The 15,834-nt window shown below is 31.2% G+C and overlaps 1 protein-coding gene across 1 annotated transcript; it reads right to left on the bottom strand.

Annotated features, from left to right (window-relative positions):
* Positions 1–702: 702 nt before the first annotated feature.
* Positions 703–6,550, bottom strand: LOC111425602 (QRFP-like peptide receptor). The gene is made up of 6 exons (XM_023059731.2): positions 6,202–6,550; positions 3,982–4,103; positions 1,652–1,775; positions 1,116–1,600; positions 859–1,032; positions 703–805 (listed from the first exon to the last, which is right to left on the bottom strand). The coding sequence occupies exons 1-6, from the start codon at positions 6,454–6,456 to the stop codon at positions 802–804; spliced, it is 1,164 nt and encodes a 387-aa protein (XP_022915499.1). The 5' UTR covers positions 6,457–6,550; the 3' UTR covers positions 703–801.
* Positions 6,551–15,834: the final 9,284 nt, after the last annotated feature.

Genomic DNA, 15,834 nt, shown 5'->3' on the forward strand with positions numbered 1-15,834 from the left:
CCAACTACTTATAGTGACTAATGAAATGTATAGTACAAAAAAAAATTAAAAAAGGATGTCTTATCGCTTAAAATTGGCTATTTCCACATTATATATTAATAAAAATTAAGGATATTTTTAGACATTCTAATCTAATTAATAGAATGTTTAATTTCGATTACGTTTTAATTAAGTTTATTTACGATATACACTGTGTTAATTAATTATCGTACCCGACGTCATCATTACAAGTATGCAACCAATATCACAGTGCAATACGCATCATACGTAAATCGCGTATTGCAATAAACATATTGTGATATTGGTTGCATACTTACAACACCTTTAACTTGAATACGATTAAAATTTGTAGCAAATTTTGCTCTTTTTCACTTTTATTGGAATTAATTAATTAATTATTAATAAATATCATTTCTTATAAAAACAGATTTCTCTTCCAAGAACGAGATATACAATAATTTTATTTTTGGCTATTAAAAACTAGATGTCGTTGATTTCTATTCAAAAGATATTTAACCAAATTTTGTTTAGAAATAAATATAAACTTGTATAAATAAATATAACAATATTACTTACCAATTATCCATTTCCTATAAATATTTACATTACATAAACCTTCATCTTCCTTACTGTAATCATCGGCGGCTTATTTTTAAAACAAAAAAAAAGAAAATAAACAACGAATATTTTTTTTTGTCAGAAACATATTTATATTTTAAATATAAACTCTTAGAATTAAGTACATACAGAACAAATATTTCATTTATAATTTCCTGCATTATTTTTAAAATTTTCATATTTTTATCTACAAAACAAATCGATAAATAAAATTCTATATATTATATACAATTATATTACCTTATGGATGTGTGTTTTGTGTGAGTGCTGGATCTAGAGATCTGCCTTGTGCTATAATTAGTCGTGTTTACCGCATTTTGTCTCTGCCATCTTCTGGAAAAGCAGCAGAGAGCCGATTGAAAGCTATCCCGAAAGTTTTTCGACATAAACCCATAAATTATTGGGTTTATACAGCTGAAAATAGAAAATAGATATACGAAACGTTGCACACAATTTGCAAGTCGGCGAAATCTGGATACTTAAAATTCATATTTTACCTATTGACATAAGCCATTAATGTAAAAGCGGTTAATACGTATTTGTGTATACCGATTTTTTCAAATGGTAATTTTTCGTAAGCTGTTAACACATTTTCAATCAATAGCGGACCCCAACAAATTGCAAAAAGAACAACGACAGCTACCAACATATGTATTACTTGACGAACGGTTTTTGTATCTTCATTTCGATTATCAACACTTTTTGATTTCGATGAATCATTTAAATTAATGTACACATTATCTGTTCTTATTGAACCACATCTTGACTTCTCTAAAACTTCTCTACTTGTCATCACTGATCTTAATGCGACCACTTTCCATACTTCAAAACATATGTTTTTATAGGCATAAGTCATTATTATTGTTGGAATTATTAAAACAAGCAACAACATGTAAAGTTCGTGTGCTTTATATAAACCACTATTTTCCCAATTTTTTGAACACCAATATGCTGTTTGATTAATACCAACTTTCATGTGCTCCTAAATAGTACTAAAGTTATAAAAAAGTCATTTCATCAATTCTAATTTTACCTGAACAAATATTACGGGAGTTGCGAGCAAAATGGCTAGTATCCACGTGACTGCTATGACCTTCCTAGCTTGGCTGACGGTGCAAATATATCTGGCTTGCATGGGATGTAGTATCGCATAGTAACTGGAACAATTAGGAGCGTGTTATGGTTTTGGAGGAAGCTTGTTTTGATTTTCGCAATGTGCACATGAAAGTAATAAACGAACATCTAAAATTTAAAACTAACGTTTTTGTTTATCACAAATAAAATGTTCAAAGAAACCCAAACATGTTATAATTTTAATCCAATTTAACACTCCTTGATTTTGACACTTTCTTTGATTTCAGATACATACAGTGTGTTAATTAATATAATTAATCATCGTACCCGACGTCATCATTACAAGTATACAACCAATATCACAGTATTGGTATTGCAATAGGCAAATCGCGTATTATAAAATAAATACTGTGATATTGGTTGGATACTTGCAATGATGAATACGTCCTCAAAGAAGTGAAATAATGAAGAGATCACACTATATAACACTTACCCCCAGTACAAGATATTTGTAAATTTTTAAAAATTCATGAAAAATTAATTTTTTGGAAAAATTATCAGGAATTTCTAAATATAATGAAGAAAAGTATCTACTTTTTAGTGGAAGAAATCGTTCTTAAAAAATTCCATTTAGTTTTTGAGGAATAAATTTTCTAAAATAGTCTAATTCTTCTGAATTTGATAGATTTTGGAGTCAACTTTAAAAATTCATGAAAAATTCGTTTCTGGGAAAAATTATCTGGAATATCTAAATATAATAAAGATAAATATCTACTTTCTGGTGGCAGAAACCATTTTTAAAAATTCCGTTTAGTTTTTGAGAAATACATTTTCAAAAATGGTCTAAATCTTTTAAATTTGATAGATTTTGGAATTAACTTTAAAAATGCATAAAAATATAATAAAGGAAAGTGTTTATTTTTTAGTGGAAGAAACCGTTTTTAAAAATTCTGTTTAGCTTTTGAGGAATAAATTTTCAAAAATGGTCGAAATCTTTTAAATTTGATAGGTTTTGGAGCAAAGTTTAAAAATTCACGAAAAATTCATTTCTTGGAAAACTTATTTGGAATTTTCAAATATAATAAAGAAAAGTGTCTACTTTTTAGTGCAAGAACCCGTTTTTAAAAAATCCGTTTAGTTTTTGAGGAATAAATTTTCAAATTTGCTCATTTTTTAGAGTTTAATTGATTTTGAAGTTAACTTTAAAAATGCATAAAAAATTCATTTCTTGGATAATTAATCTAGAATTTGCATATATAATAAAGAAAAGTCTCTACTTTTTGGTGAAATCAACCGTTTTTAAATATTTCGTTTAGTTTTTGAGAAATAAATTTTCAAATTTGCTCATTTTTTATAGTTTCATTAGTTTTGGAGTTAACTTTAAAAATTCATGAAAAATTCATTTCTCGGCAAAATTATCAGGAATTTCTAAATATAATAAAGCAAAGTGTTTACTTTTTAGTGGAAGAAATCGTTCTTAAAATATCCGTTTAGTTTTTGAGAAATAAATTATCAAAATTGCTCATTTTTTATAGTTTAATTAATTTTGAAAATAACTTTAAAAATTCATTTCTTAGATAATCAATCTGGAATTTCCATATGTAATAAAGAAAAGTCTCTACTTTTTGGTGAAATCAACCGTTTTTAAATATTTCGTTTAGTTTTTGAGAAATAAATTTTCAAATTTGCTCATTTTTTATAGTTTCATTAGTTTTGGAGTTAACTTTAAAAACTCATAAAAAATTCATTTCTTGGCAAAATTATCAGGAATTTCTGAATATAATAAACAAAACTGTTTATTTTTTAGTGGAAGAAATCGTTTTTAAAAATTCCGTTTAGTTTTTGAGGAATACATCTTCAAATTTGCTCATTTTTATAGTTTGATTAGTTTTGGAGTTAACTTTAAAAATTCATAAAAAATTCATTTCTCGGCAAAATTATCAGGAATTTCTAAATATAATAAAGAAAAGTGTTTATTTTTTAGTGGAAGAAACCGTTTTTAAAAATTCCGTTTAGTTCTTGAGGAATAAATTTTCAAAAATGGTCTAAATCTTTTTAATTTGATAGGTTTTGGGAGTCAACTTTAAAAATTCATGAAAAATTAATTTTTTGGAAAAATTATATGGAATTTCCAAATATAATAAAGAAAAGTCTCTACTTTTTAATGAAATCAACCGTGTTTAAATATTCCGTTTAGTTTTTGAGAAATAAATTTTCAAAGTTGCTCAATTTTTCATAGTTAGAAAATTCATGAATAATAATTAAATAATAAATAAATAAAGAACTTACCGTTCAATAGAAATTGCTGTCAATGTCAAAACTGAACAAATAGCCGATAGGTTCTGCATATAGTGCACCAATTTACATAAAATGAGACCCATGGTCCAAGTGTATGAAAATAATTTAGCCAACTGAAAAATAATCGAAAAAAGAAGAAAATATTTATTTATATAATATTTAATTTGGATTGCTTTTGGGTTAATTTTTATTATCGGGTGTTACGCGTGCAATAATGATAATGTTCACATTTTATGAAAATGTAACGATACCGCTATTAACTAATAGACCATTACGATAATAAAATATGGGCTATCTAAAAAAAGGTGAAAAAATATTAAAAAAATGAATTTGGTTTAAAATTTGTTTTTATTTATTCTTCTGAAGTGTAAAATTGAGTTAATAGAAAAGTAAAATATTGGAGTTAAAAATGAGTAAATGTTTGGAAATGTTAGACATTTAAAAAACGATCCAGTTAAAATAACAGATAGGTAGTCTCTAAAATAAGATAAACTTTTTTTTTCGGTATAGTATTCGGTATAGTATTAGTTCTAGTATTGCACTAGCACTATCACCAGAACTAACACAAGACCTAGAACTAGAATCATTCGGGTTTAGCCGACTTGAGAGACGTGCGGCTAAACCCGAATGTTTCTAGTTCTCGCTCTAGTGTTAGTTCTAGTATTGCACTAGCACTATCACTAGAACTAACACTAGAGCGAGAACTAGAATCATTCGGGTTTAGCCGTCTTGAGAGACGTTCGGCTAAACCCGAATGTTTCTAGTTCTAGGTCTAGCAATAATTCTAATTTTACACTAACACTGTTACTATGTAGAACTAACAGTATACCTAGAACTAGAATCATTTGGGTTTAGCCGCACGTCTCTCAAGACGGCTAAACCCAAATGATTCTAGTTCTAGGTATAGTGTTAGTTCTAGTATTGCACTAGCACTATCACCAGAACTAACACAAGACCTAGAACTAGAATCATTCGGGTTTAGCCGTCTTGAGAGACGTGCGGCTAAACCCGAATGTTTCTGGTTCTCGGTCTAGTGTTAGTTCTAGTATTGCACTAGCATTATCACTAGAACTGACACTAGACCGAGAACTAGAAACTTCGGGTTTAGCCGTCTTGAGAGACGTTCGGCTAAACCCGAATGTTTCTAGTTCTAGGTCTAGTAATAATTCTAATTTTACACTAACACTGTTACTATGTAGAACTAACACTATACTAGAAACAGAGAACTAGAAACATTCGGGTTTAGCCGTCTTTAGAGACGTGCGGCTAAACCCAAATGATTCTAGTTCTAGATATAGTGTTAGTTCTAGTATTGCACTAGCACTATCACTAGAACTAACACAAGACCTAGAACTAGAATCATTCGGGTTTAGCCATCTTGAGAGACGTGCGGCTAAACCCGAATGTTTCTAGTTCTTGGTCTAGTGTTAGTTCTAGTATTGCACTAGCACTATCACTAGAACTGACACTAGACCGAGAACTAGAATCATTTGGGTTTAGCCGCACGTCTCTATAGACGGCTAAACACAAATGATTCTAGTTCTAGGTATAGTGTTAGTTCTAGTTTTTCACTAAATCACTAGTGAATATAATAAAATTAATTTATTTTAAAATTTAATTTTATTTATTCTTTCTAAGTATAAAACTGAGTTAATAGAAAAGTAAAATATTGCAGTAAAAACTTTTGATCGTAGATGAAGAACTAAGACAGGGTGAAATAAACACTACAGCTATCATAACAAACAAGATCTCTTCGGATGTTTGATGATTTATTAATTCTTGTCAAAAAATAAGGAGGAAACGGTTTAAAATTTTAAATTAGTTGAAATAATAATGAAGAGAAGTTAAAAAAAGAGTAAATGTTTGGAAATGTTAGACATTTAAAAAACGATCCAGTTAAAATAACAGATAGGTAGTCTCTAAAATAAGATAAACTTTTAGGAATTTTAAGCAATAACAAAGGAATTTCACATTATTTCTATTTTTTCTTCTACTAAATACAAATCAAAACGTCTCGAAATAAGCTCAAGTGTTTCTCTATAAATATAAGCTTTTACACTGCACAAAAATCGTGGAAATGAACGGAATGACTCACGGACGCACCGTTCTCTAAACGTTCAAGATAATAAAGCACAAGTTTAAACAAACCTTTGCATACCGAATTCCAAAACACAAATATACTAAGCATTTGTAAGAAAAATGATTACGTACCTTCACCGGTATGCATATTACAATTAGCAAAAGATCTGCGGACGCCAAACTAGCCAACAAAATATTTGTCACGCTCTGCATCTTTCGATATCTATACGTCGCCACGATGATCAAACTATTTCCACACAATCCAACCAAAAACGTTACAGAATAAACCATTAACGTCGGCGTCAATTCGGCCCAATTAAAAGTTGTAAAAGAAGTTCCAGAGTCATAATCGTAGTTGTATGGTGTACTACTTTCTTCTTGAACCATATTTATTCTTTGGATATATATTATTCTAGCTTTTTGGACTAAATAAAATAAAACATAGATTGATCTAATTGATCTCAATTGGTTTTGGAGATTACTTCGGGATTAAACCACGTCGTAGACTGAACGCAGAGCGTCGCGACGTCCGTATATACGACGTCGAAAATTGACGTAGATAATCGTCGGCATGTAACTATTGCGATTTTAGTGTAAATATAATTTTTTATTATATTGCTAATGATGTATCTATTAAGATTAATTGCGCATATTAACTCAAATTTAATAAATATTAAATATATACAGGGTTATTCTTTTAACATGAGAAAAGTTAATATATAGAAATCGTTGTTTTACGTAAAAATAAATTAAATAAAATTAATTTTTTAAATAAAAATGTTGCATTTAAAAAAATTGTTAAATAATTAAAATTTTTTCGATTTCCACATATTCGATTGTCTCAAGTTTATTCGACCACCTGTATATGATGGGGTTCCTGGATAATAGCATGTCATATTCTAATTTTTTTTATCATTATTGCTTATCTCGATTGTCGTCACGGTGTATTGAGTTTGACTTTGGATAGAAAAAAATCTATCATTGGCAATATGGTATTAAAAGCACGATTAAAAGAAAAGTTGATGAAATTTAATTCTTAATTAACTTATCAATTTCAACATTAATACTACAATCGATAAGTATAATGAATAATAAATAAATATTGGAATATATTTAAAAACTTTTTAAATTTTTAATAAAATTGTAAAATAATTGTCAAGAAATTTGATAAAAATTTAAAAAAAATATTTTTAATATCGTTTTAATGGAAAAATTTTTGTTACACCTAAATAAATGCAGCATTAGCCCATCTTTTAATCAGCAACCGAACTATTTTTTCTTGGAAATTTTGATAACTTGGGAGTTTCTATTGATTTTCAATATTTTCAAAAAATCAACAACACCCTGTTTATTTTTTTAACGTATGTCATCATTATGTTGCATATTATTATTGAAACCGTCTTGAGAGACGTGCTAAACCCGAATGTTTCTAGTTCTAGGTCTAGTATTAATTCTAATTTTACACTAACACTGTTACTATGTAGAACTAACACCATACCTAGAACTAGAATCATCTGGGTTTAGCCGCACGTCTCTAAAGACGGCTAAACCCAAATGATTCTAGTTCTAGGTCTTGTGGTACTTCTAGTGATAGTGCTAGTGTAAAACTAGAACTAACACTACACCTAGAACTAGAAACATTCGGGTTTAGCCGAACGTCTCTCAAGACGGCTAAACTCGAATGATTCTAGTTCTAGGTCTTGTGTTAGTTCTAGTGATAGTGCTAGTGTAAAACTAGAACTAACACTATACCTAGAACTAGAATCATTTGGGTTTAGCCGCACGTCTCTAAAGACGGCTAAACCCAAATGATTCTAGTTCTAGGTATAGTGTTAGTTCTAGTTTTACACTAGCACTATCACTAGAACTAACACAAGACCTAGAACTAGAATCATTCGAGTTTAGCCGTCTTGAGAGACGTTCGGCTAAACCCGAATGTTTCTAGTTCTAGGTGTAGTGTTAGTTCTAGTTTTACACTAGCACTATCACTAGAAGTACCACAAGACCTAGAACTAGAATCATTCGGGTTTAGCCGTCTTGAGAGACGTTCGGCTAAACCCGAATATTTCTAGTTCTAGGTCTAGTATTAATTCTAATCTTACACTAACACTGTTACTATGTAGAACTAACACTATACCTAGAACTAGAATCATTTGGGTTTAGCCGCACGTCTCTAAAGACGGCTAAATCCAAATGATTTTAGTTCTAGGTATAGTGTTAGTTCTAGTTTTACACTAGCACTAAATCACTAGAACTAACACAAGACCTAGAACTAGAATCATTCGGGTTTAGCCGTCTTGAAAGACGTTCGGCTAAACCCGAATGGTTCTAGTTCTAGGTCTAGTATTAATTCTAATTTTACACTAACACTGTTACTATGTAGAACTAACACTATACCTAGAACTAGAATCGTTTGGGTTTAGCCGCACGTCTCTAAAGACGGCTAAACCCAAATGATTCTAGTTCTAGGTATAGTGTTAGTTCTAGTATTACACTAGCACTAAATCACTAGAACTAACACAAGACCTAGAACTAGAATCATTCGGGTTTAGCCGTCTTGAAAGACGTTCGGCTAAACCCGAATGGTTCTAGTTCTAGGTCTAGTATTAATTCTAATTTTACACTAACACTGTTACTATGTAGAACTAACACTATACCTAGAACTAGAATCGTTTGGGTTTAGCCGCACGTCTCTAAAGACGGCTAAACCCAAATGATTCTAGTTCTAAGTATAGTGTTAGTTCTAGTTTTACACTAGCACTATCACTAGAACTAACACAAGACCTAGAACTAGAATCATTCGGGTTTAGCCGTCTTGAAAGACGTTCAGCTAAACCCGAATGGTTCTAGTTCTAGGTGTAGTGTTAGTTCTAGTTTTACACTAACACTGTTACTATGTAGAACTAACACTATACCTAGAACTAGAATCATTTGGGTTTAGCCGCACGTCTCTAAAGACGGCTAAACCCAAATGATTCTAGTTCTAGGTATAGTGTTAGTTCTAGTTTTACACTAGCACTATCACTAGAACTAACACAAGACCTAGAACTAGAATCATTCGAGTTTAGCCGTCTTGAGAGACGTTCGGCTAAACCCGAATGTTTCTAGTTCTAGGTGTAGTGTTAGTTCTAGTTTTACACTAGCACTATCACTAGAAGTACCACAAGACCTAGAACTAGAATCATTCGGGTTTAGCCGTCTTGAGAGACGTTCGGCTAAACCCGAATATTTCTAGTTCTAGGTCTAGTATTAATTCTAATCTTACACTAACACTGTTACTATGTAGAACTAACACTATACCTAGAACTAGAATCATTTGGGTTTAGCCGCACGTCTCTAAAGACGGCTAAATCCAAATGATTTTAGTTCTAGGTATAGTGTTAGTTCTAGTTTTACACTAGCACTAAATCACTAGAACTAACACAAGACCTAGAACTAGAATCATTCGGGTTTAGCCGTCTTGAAAGACGTTCGGCTAAACCCGAATGGTTCTAGTTCTAGGTCTAGTATTAATTCTAATTTTACACTAACACTGTTACTATGTAGAACTAACACTATACCTAGAACTAGAATCGTTTGGGTTTAGCCGCACGTCTCTAAAGACGGCTAAACCCAAATGATTCTAGTTCTAGGTATAGTGTTAGTTCTAGTATTACACTAGCACTAAATCACTAGAACTAACACAAGACCTAGAACTAGAATCATTCGGGTTTAGCCGTCTTGAAAGACGTTCGGCTAAACCCGAATGGTTCTAGTTCTAGGTCTAGTATTAATTCTAATTTTACACTAACACTGTTACTATGTAGAACTAACACTATACCTAGAACTAGAATCGTTTGGGTTTAGCCGCACGTCTCTAAAGACGGCTAAACCCAAATGATTCTAGTTCTAAGTATAGTGTTAGTTCTAGTTTTACACTAGCACTATCACTAGAACTAACACAAGACCTAGAACTAGAATCATTCGGGTTTAGCCGTCTTGAAAGACGTTCAGCTAAACCCGAATGGTTCTAGTTCTAGGTGTAGTGTTAGTTCTAGTTTTACACTAACACTGTTACTATGTAGAACTAACACTATACCTAGAACTAGAATCATTTGGGTTTAGCCGCACGTCTCTAAAGACGGCTAAACCCAAATGATTCTAGTTCTAGGTATAGTGTTAGTTCTAGTTTTACACTAGCACTATCACTAGAACTAACACAAGACCTAGAACTAGAATCATTCGAGTTTAGCCGTCTTGAGAGACGTTCGGCTAAACCCGAATGTTTCTAGTTCTAGGTGTAGTGTTAGTTCTAGTTTTACACTAGCACTATCACTAGAAGTACCACAAGACCTAGAACTAGAATCATTCGGGTTTAGCCGTCTTGAGAGACGTTCGGCTAAACCCGAATATTTCTAGTTCTAGGTCTAGTATTAATTCTAATCTTACACTAACACTGTTACTATGTAGAACTAACACTATACCTAGAACTAGAATCATTTGGGTTTAGCCGCACGTCTCTAAAGACGGCTAAATCCAAATGATTTTAGTTCTAGGTATAGTGTTAGTTCTAGTTTTACACTAGCACTAAATCACTAGAACTAACACAAGACCTAGAACTAGAATCATTCGGGTTTAGCCGTCTTGAGAGACGTGCGGCTAAACCCGAATGTTTCTAGTTCTAGGTCTAGTATTAATTCTAATTTTACACTAACACTGTTACTATGTAGAACTAACACTATACCTAGAACTAGAATCATTTGGGTTTAGCCGCACGTCTCTAAAGACGGCTAAACCCGAATGATTCTAGTTCTAGGTAAATTGTTAGTTCTACTTTAACACTAGCACTAAATCACTAGAACTAACACAAGACCTAGAACTAACACAAGACCTAGAACTAGAATCATTCGTGTTTAGCCGTCTTGAAAGACGTGCGGCTAAACCAGAATGTTTCTAGTTCTAGGTGTAGTGTTAGTTCTAGTTTTACACTAACACTGTTACTATGTAGAACTAACACTATACCTAGAACTAGAATCATTTGGGTTTAGCCGCACGTCTCTCAAGACGGTTAAACACTAGTTATCACTAGAACTAACACAAGACCTAGAACTAGAATCATTCGGGTTTAGCCGTCTTGAAAGACGTGCGGCTAAACCCGAATGTTTCTAGTTCTAGGTCTAATATTAATTCTAATTTTACACTAACACTGTTACTATGTAGAACTAACACTATACCTAGAACTAGAATCGTTTGGGTTTAGCCGCACGTCTCTAAAGACGGCTAAACCCAAATGATTCTAGTTCTAGGTATAGTGTTAGTTCTAGTTTTACACTAGCACTAAATCACTAGAACTAACACAAGACCTAGAACTAGAATCATTCGGGTTTAGCCGTCTTGAAAGACGTTCGGCTAAACCCGAATGGTTCTAGTTCTAGGTCTAGTATTAATTCTAATTTTACACTAACACTGTTACTATGTAGAACTAACACTATACCTAGAACTAGAATCGTTTGGGTTTAGCCGCACGTCTCTAAAGACGGCTAAACCCAAATGATTCTAGTTCTAGGTATAGTGTTAGTTCTAGTTTTACACTAGCACTAAATCACTAGAACTAACACAAGACCTAGAACTAGAATCATTCGGGTTTAGCCGTCTTGAAAGACGTTCGGCTAAACCCGAATGGTTCTAGTTCTAGGTCTAGTATTAATTCTAATTTTACACTAACACTGTTACTATGTAGAACTAACACTATACCTAGAACTAGAATCGTTTGGGTTTAGCCGCACGTCTCTAAAGACGGCTAAACCCAAATGATTCTAGTTCTAAGTATAGTGTTAGTTCTAGTTTTACACTAGCACTATCACTAGAACTAACACAAGACCTAGAACTAGAATCATTCGGGTTTAAAGCACTAAATCACTAGAACTAACACAAGACCTAGAACTAGAATCATTCGGGTTTAGCCGTCTTGAAAGACGTTCGGCTAAACCCGAATGGTTCTAGTTCTAGGTCTAGTATTAATTCTAATTTTACACTAACACTGTTACTATGTAGAACTAACACTATACCTAGAACTAGAATCGTTTGGGTTTAGCCGCACGTCTCTAAAGACGGCTAAACCCAAATGATTCTAGTTCTAAGTATAGTGTTAGTTCTAGTTTTATACTAGCACTATCACTAGAACTAACACAAGACCTAGAACTAGAATCATTCGGGTTTAGCCGTCTTGAGAGACGTTCGGCTAAACCCGAATGTTTCTAGTTCTAGGTGTAGTGTTAGTTCTAGTTTTACACTAACACTGTTACTATGTAGAACTAACACTATACCTAGAACTAGAATCATTTGGGTTTAGCCGCACGTCTCTAAAGACGGCTAAACCCAAACGATTCTAGTTCTAGGTATAGTGTTAGTTCTAGTTTTACACTAGCACTATCACTAGAACTAACACAAGACCTAGAACTAGAATCATTCGGGTTTAGCCGTCTTGAAAGACGTTCGGCTAAACCCGAATGTTTCTAGTTCTAGGTCTTGTGTTAGTTCTAGTGATAGTGCTAGTGCAATACTAGAACTATCGAGTTTAGCCGCACATCTGTCAAAACGGCTAAAGAAATTTAATGGAATTAAATTATAACACTAATTTCAATCGTTAACATTTATTTATGATTAATATAATATAATAAAAATACAATACAAATTGATTTAAAATATTTCATTAATACAATAAAATATGAGTTGTATTATCTCAAACATTTCTAACTATTTTTAAATTTGTAGTTTGCTTCTTTGCTGTTCTCCATTTGATTCCTTTATTTTTCATTTCTCGTTGAATTTGTTTTTAAAACTTCCTCACTTAATCTCCAAAAAGGCATAAAATAATATTACAATAATTAAAAATATTAAATTCGGTGATTCTCAAATTGTAACTTTATAGAATTATCCCCAAATCATCCTATTTAATTTAAAATTAACTTAAAGTAAGATAATACTAAAATGGAAGAATGAAAGAATTTAAATAATTAGCTTCAATTTTGTTACTTAAAACTAAATCACAGAATCGCTTATAATAAATCTAAAGTTTGGCAGTAACTCAATCTGGTTGTTTTTAGTTAAAAAAAAATAACTTAAATAATATTAATAATAAACTTTTTTGTTTTATATAAAATCTTAATATATTACTTTAAAGCTGCGTCCCTGTACTGTTTAAGTTGAGTATCATTGCAATACTATATTAATAAAGAATATTTTCGACTGATAAAAAATTAGGAGTAGGCGGTTCAGTTTAAATGTAAAATACAAAAAGGACGATTTTCAAATTGGACGATATCAATATTAAATTTTAATGAAATCAATTCGAAAAATCAAATCCTCAACGTTACGCGTATGGTGATGAACACAATAATCCGCGTATAATAAATAAATAAATTAAAATAAAAAAGAATAAATTCGTTTTTGGCTCGATACTTTTAAGAAAATTTGTAGAAGACACCGTAATTCCGGCTTTGTGCTAACCCGCAAGATACCTCCAACCACATTCAAAAACACCTAAACGTATCAAATAAATCGGCAGAATGATCGAGATAAAAATTTGTTTTGAGAAAAGTCGTACTAAACACAAGACAGACATATTCCATAGCAGTGGAATATCTCCACCAGTTGAATTAAATTTTATCGATTCATGGACATATTCCACTGGTATGGAACTTGCCAATTCTGCATTTAGCTCAATACAGCTTTTTCGCAATTAATTTTCGTTTTCCAACTTTCCACCCATTTCTCATCTTCGTTTTGATGCTTTTGAAGGTGGTCAGAAGCAACTTGCGGATCAAAATACAAAGTCAGAATTACAGTATCATCTACATATGTGGATCATATATATACAGAGAAGTTTGAGCAAAGTTCGAACCTATTAAACGAATTTATTATATTCTTCCTAATCTCGCTCGAACATAAACCACCATACGATGACTCGCACAAAATGATTTACAACTGCGAGATGGGGTAGAATATAGGGCTTTATCAGTGGAAAATATTTAGGAACACAATGGTGTATATAAAAAGAAATCAAACCAACATAAATCAAGATCAATTAAACACATATCGTAATTTATATTATAAAATAATAATTATATTGAATTTTTGCCTATTACAACACACATTGTTTAACTGATCTTAAATATGAATCACGATAAAATAAAATTAAGACTTAAACTTAATATCACAGCCACATTTGATTCCATTAAAATAATTTATTAATTAAAGAATTTTTAAAAGATTGGAATTACAGATATTCAAAATCTAAAATATGTAATGCTGTGATTCATTGTTAGTTTGATTTATGATTTGGGGAAACATTTTATCGACTCAAAAATGTGCATTGTTAAAAATTAAGTTTAATGTAATCTGTATTCCAAGTATTATTGAAATAATAAAATTTATACAGAAACGGAAAATTACTAAATTACGCCTTTTGGAGATTGCTTGAAAATGTGTATTGGACAAAATTTCCAAAAAAAATTTTTAACTCATATTTAGAACTAAATTAGCAAAAATTCTTATATAACTAGATCGATTATATAAAGTTACTTAAAACTTGATTATTAATTTTTTTCTTTCTTTTCCTAAAAATATTATTTTTTCCATAGCAACAAACACAAAAAAAATCTAAATCATACCTGGGATTGCAGCCAATCCAAATAAATTCTAATAACCATCCGAAGAAAATCACGTTGCCGATCGGCTTCCGTTTGTTCATTCTCTCTCGACTTTTTATTCTCCATCTCGAAATTCTTCTAAAAAGTTCTGTAACAAAAATTTAAAATTAATTTTAAACACTTTTAAAGTTTATTGAGGTTACCTTGTTCAAGATGTGCGAAGCACTTAATAATTGAATGGAAAAATCTGCATTTGCACCCGGTATTTATACGCTCCGTATCGCAAGTTTTTGGCGTAAACCAATTAAAAGCTCTTAACTTATCAAAAGTTCAAAATAAAAAAAATTATACGTATAATATAACTCAGCTTTTGATTAAAAGATGGCTCTGCATGTCGATCCTTTAAAAAAATTTTGTTAAATTTTGTACAATAACCTCTAAGAAGTTTTTATGATATTAAATAAATTGATCAAATAGGTAATAAACGGAATTTTGGTGATAATAATAAAGTTATGATCGCTTAAATAGAACGTATTGCAAGTACACATTCCTAGTAATCGAAATAACTAAAGATAAATAGAGGATATCATATCAACTTCCAGTTTTGATATCTTATTCCCACGCAGATTTTTTTTATCTTGATCATGAAGACACAACAAAGCCGTGGTACGAACATGCACGATCTAAAATATGTTTATGAAACCATATATTGTTATATGTTATATATATGAGGTGATCAATTTATGGTCGAATTTATATCTAATTAGCTATAGTTAGTTAATCAACTTGTAAAATTATTTGCATCATTACCGTCGATTTTTAGTAGTTATGTAAAGAAAATCAAGGTTACAAATTTTTGTTCTAAATTATTTTCTTAGGTTTTGACTAACATTTAGTACTCCACCCTTCACAGGAATTAATATCTCTTTTAAGTGTTAAACACTGCAGATAATAACCAAGTTCAAGCAATTTATTTATATCAGGTTTGTCATTAGCACTTAAAGATTAAATACCGGAATGGCATTCCTTCTATTATTCAAGCCAATTCGGAAAACTGATAACACCTAACAGGCAAAATTCCTTCTCTTTTTATTACCAAAATGTTAGAGGTTTGAATTCAAAAACCCACATTTTC

This window comes from Onthophagus taurus, chromosome 8 (assembly GCF_036711975.1).
Source record: "Onthophagus taurus isolate NC chromosome 8, IU_Otau_3.0, whole genome shotgun sequence".
Classification (NCBI taxonomy): Eukaryota; Metazoa; Arthropoda; class Insecta; order Coleoptera; family Scarabaeidae; genus Onthophagus; species Onthophagus taurus.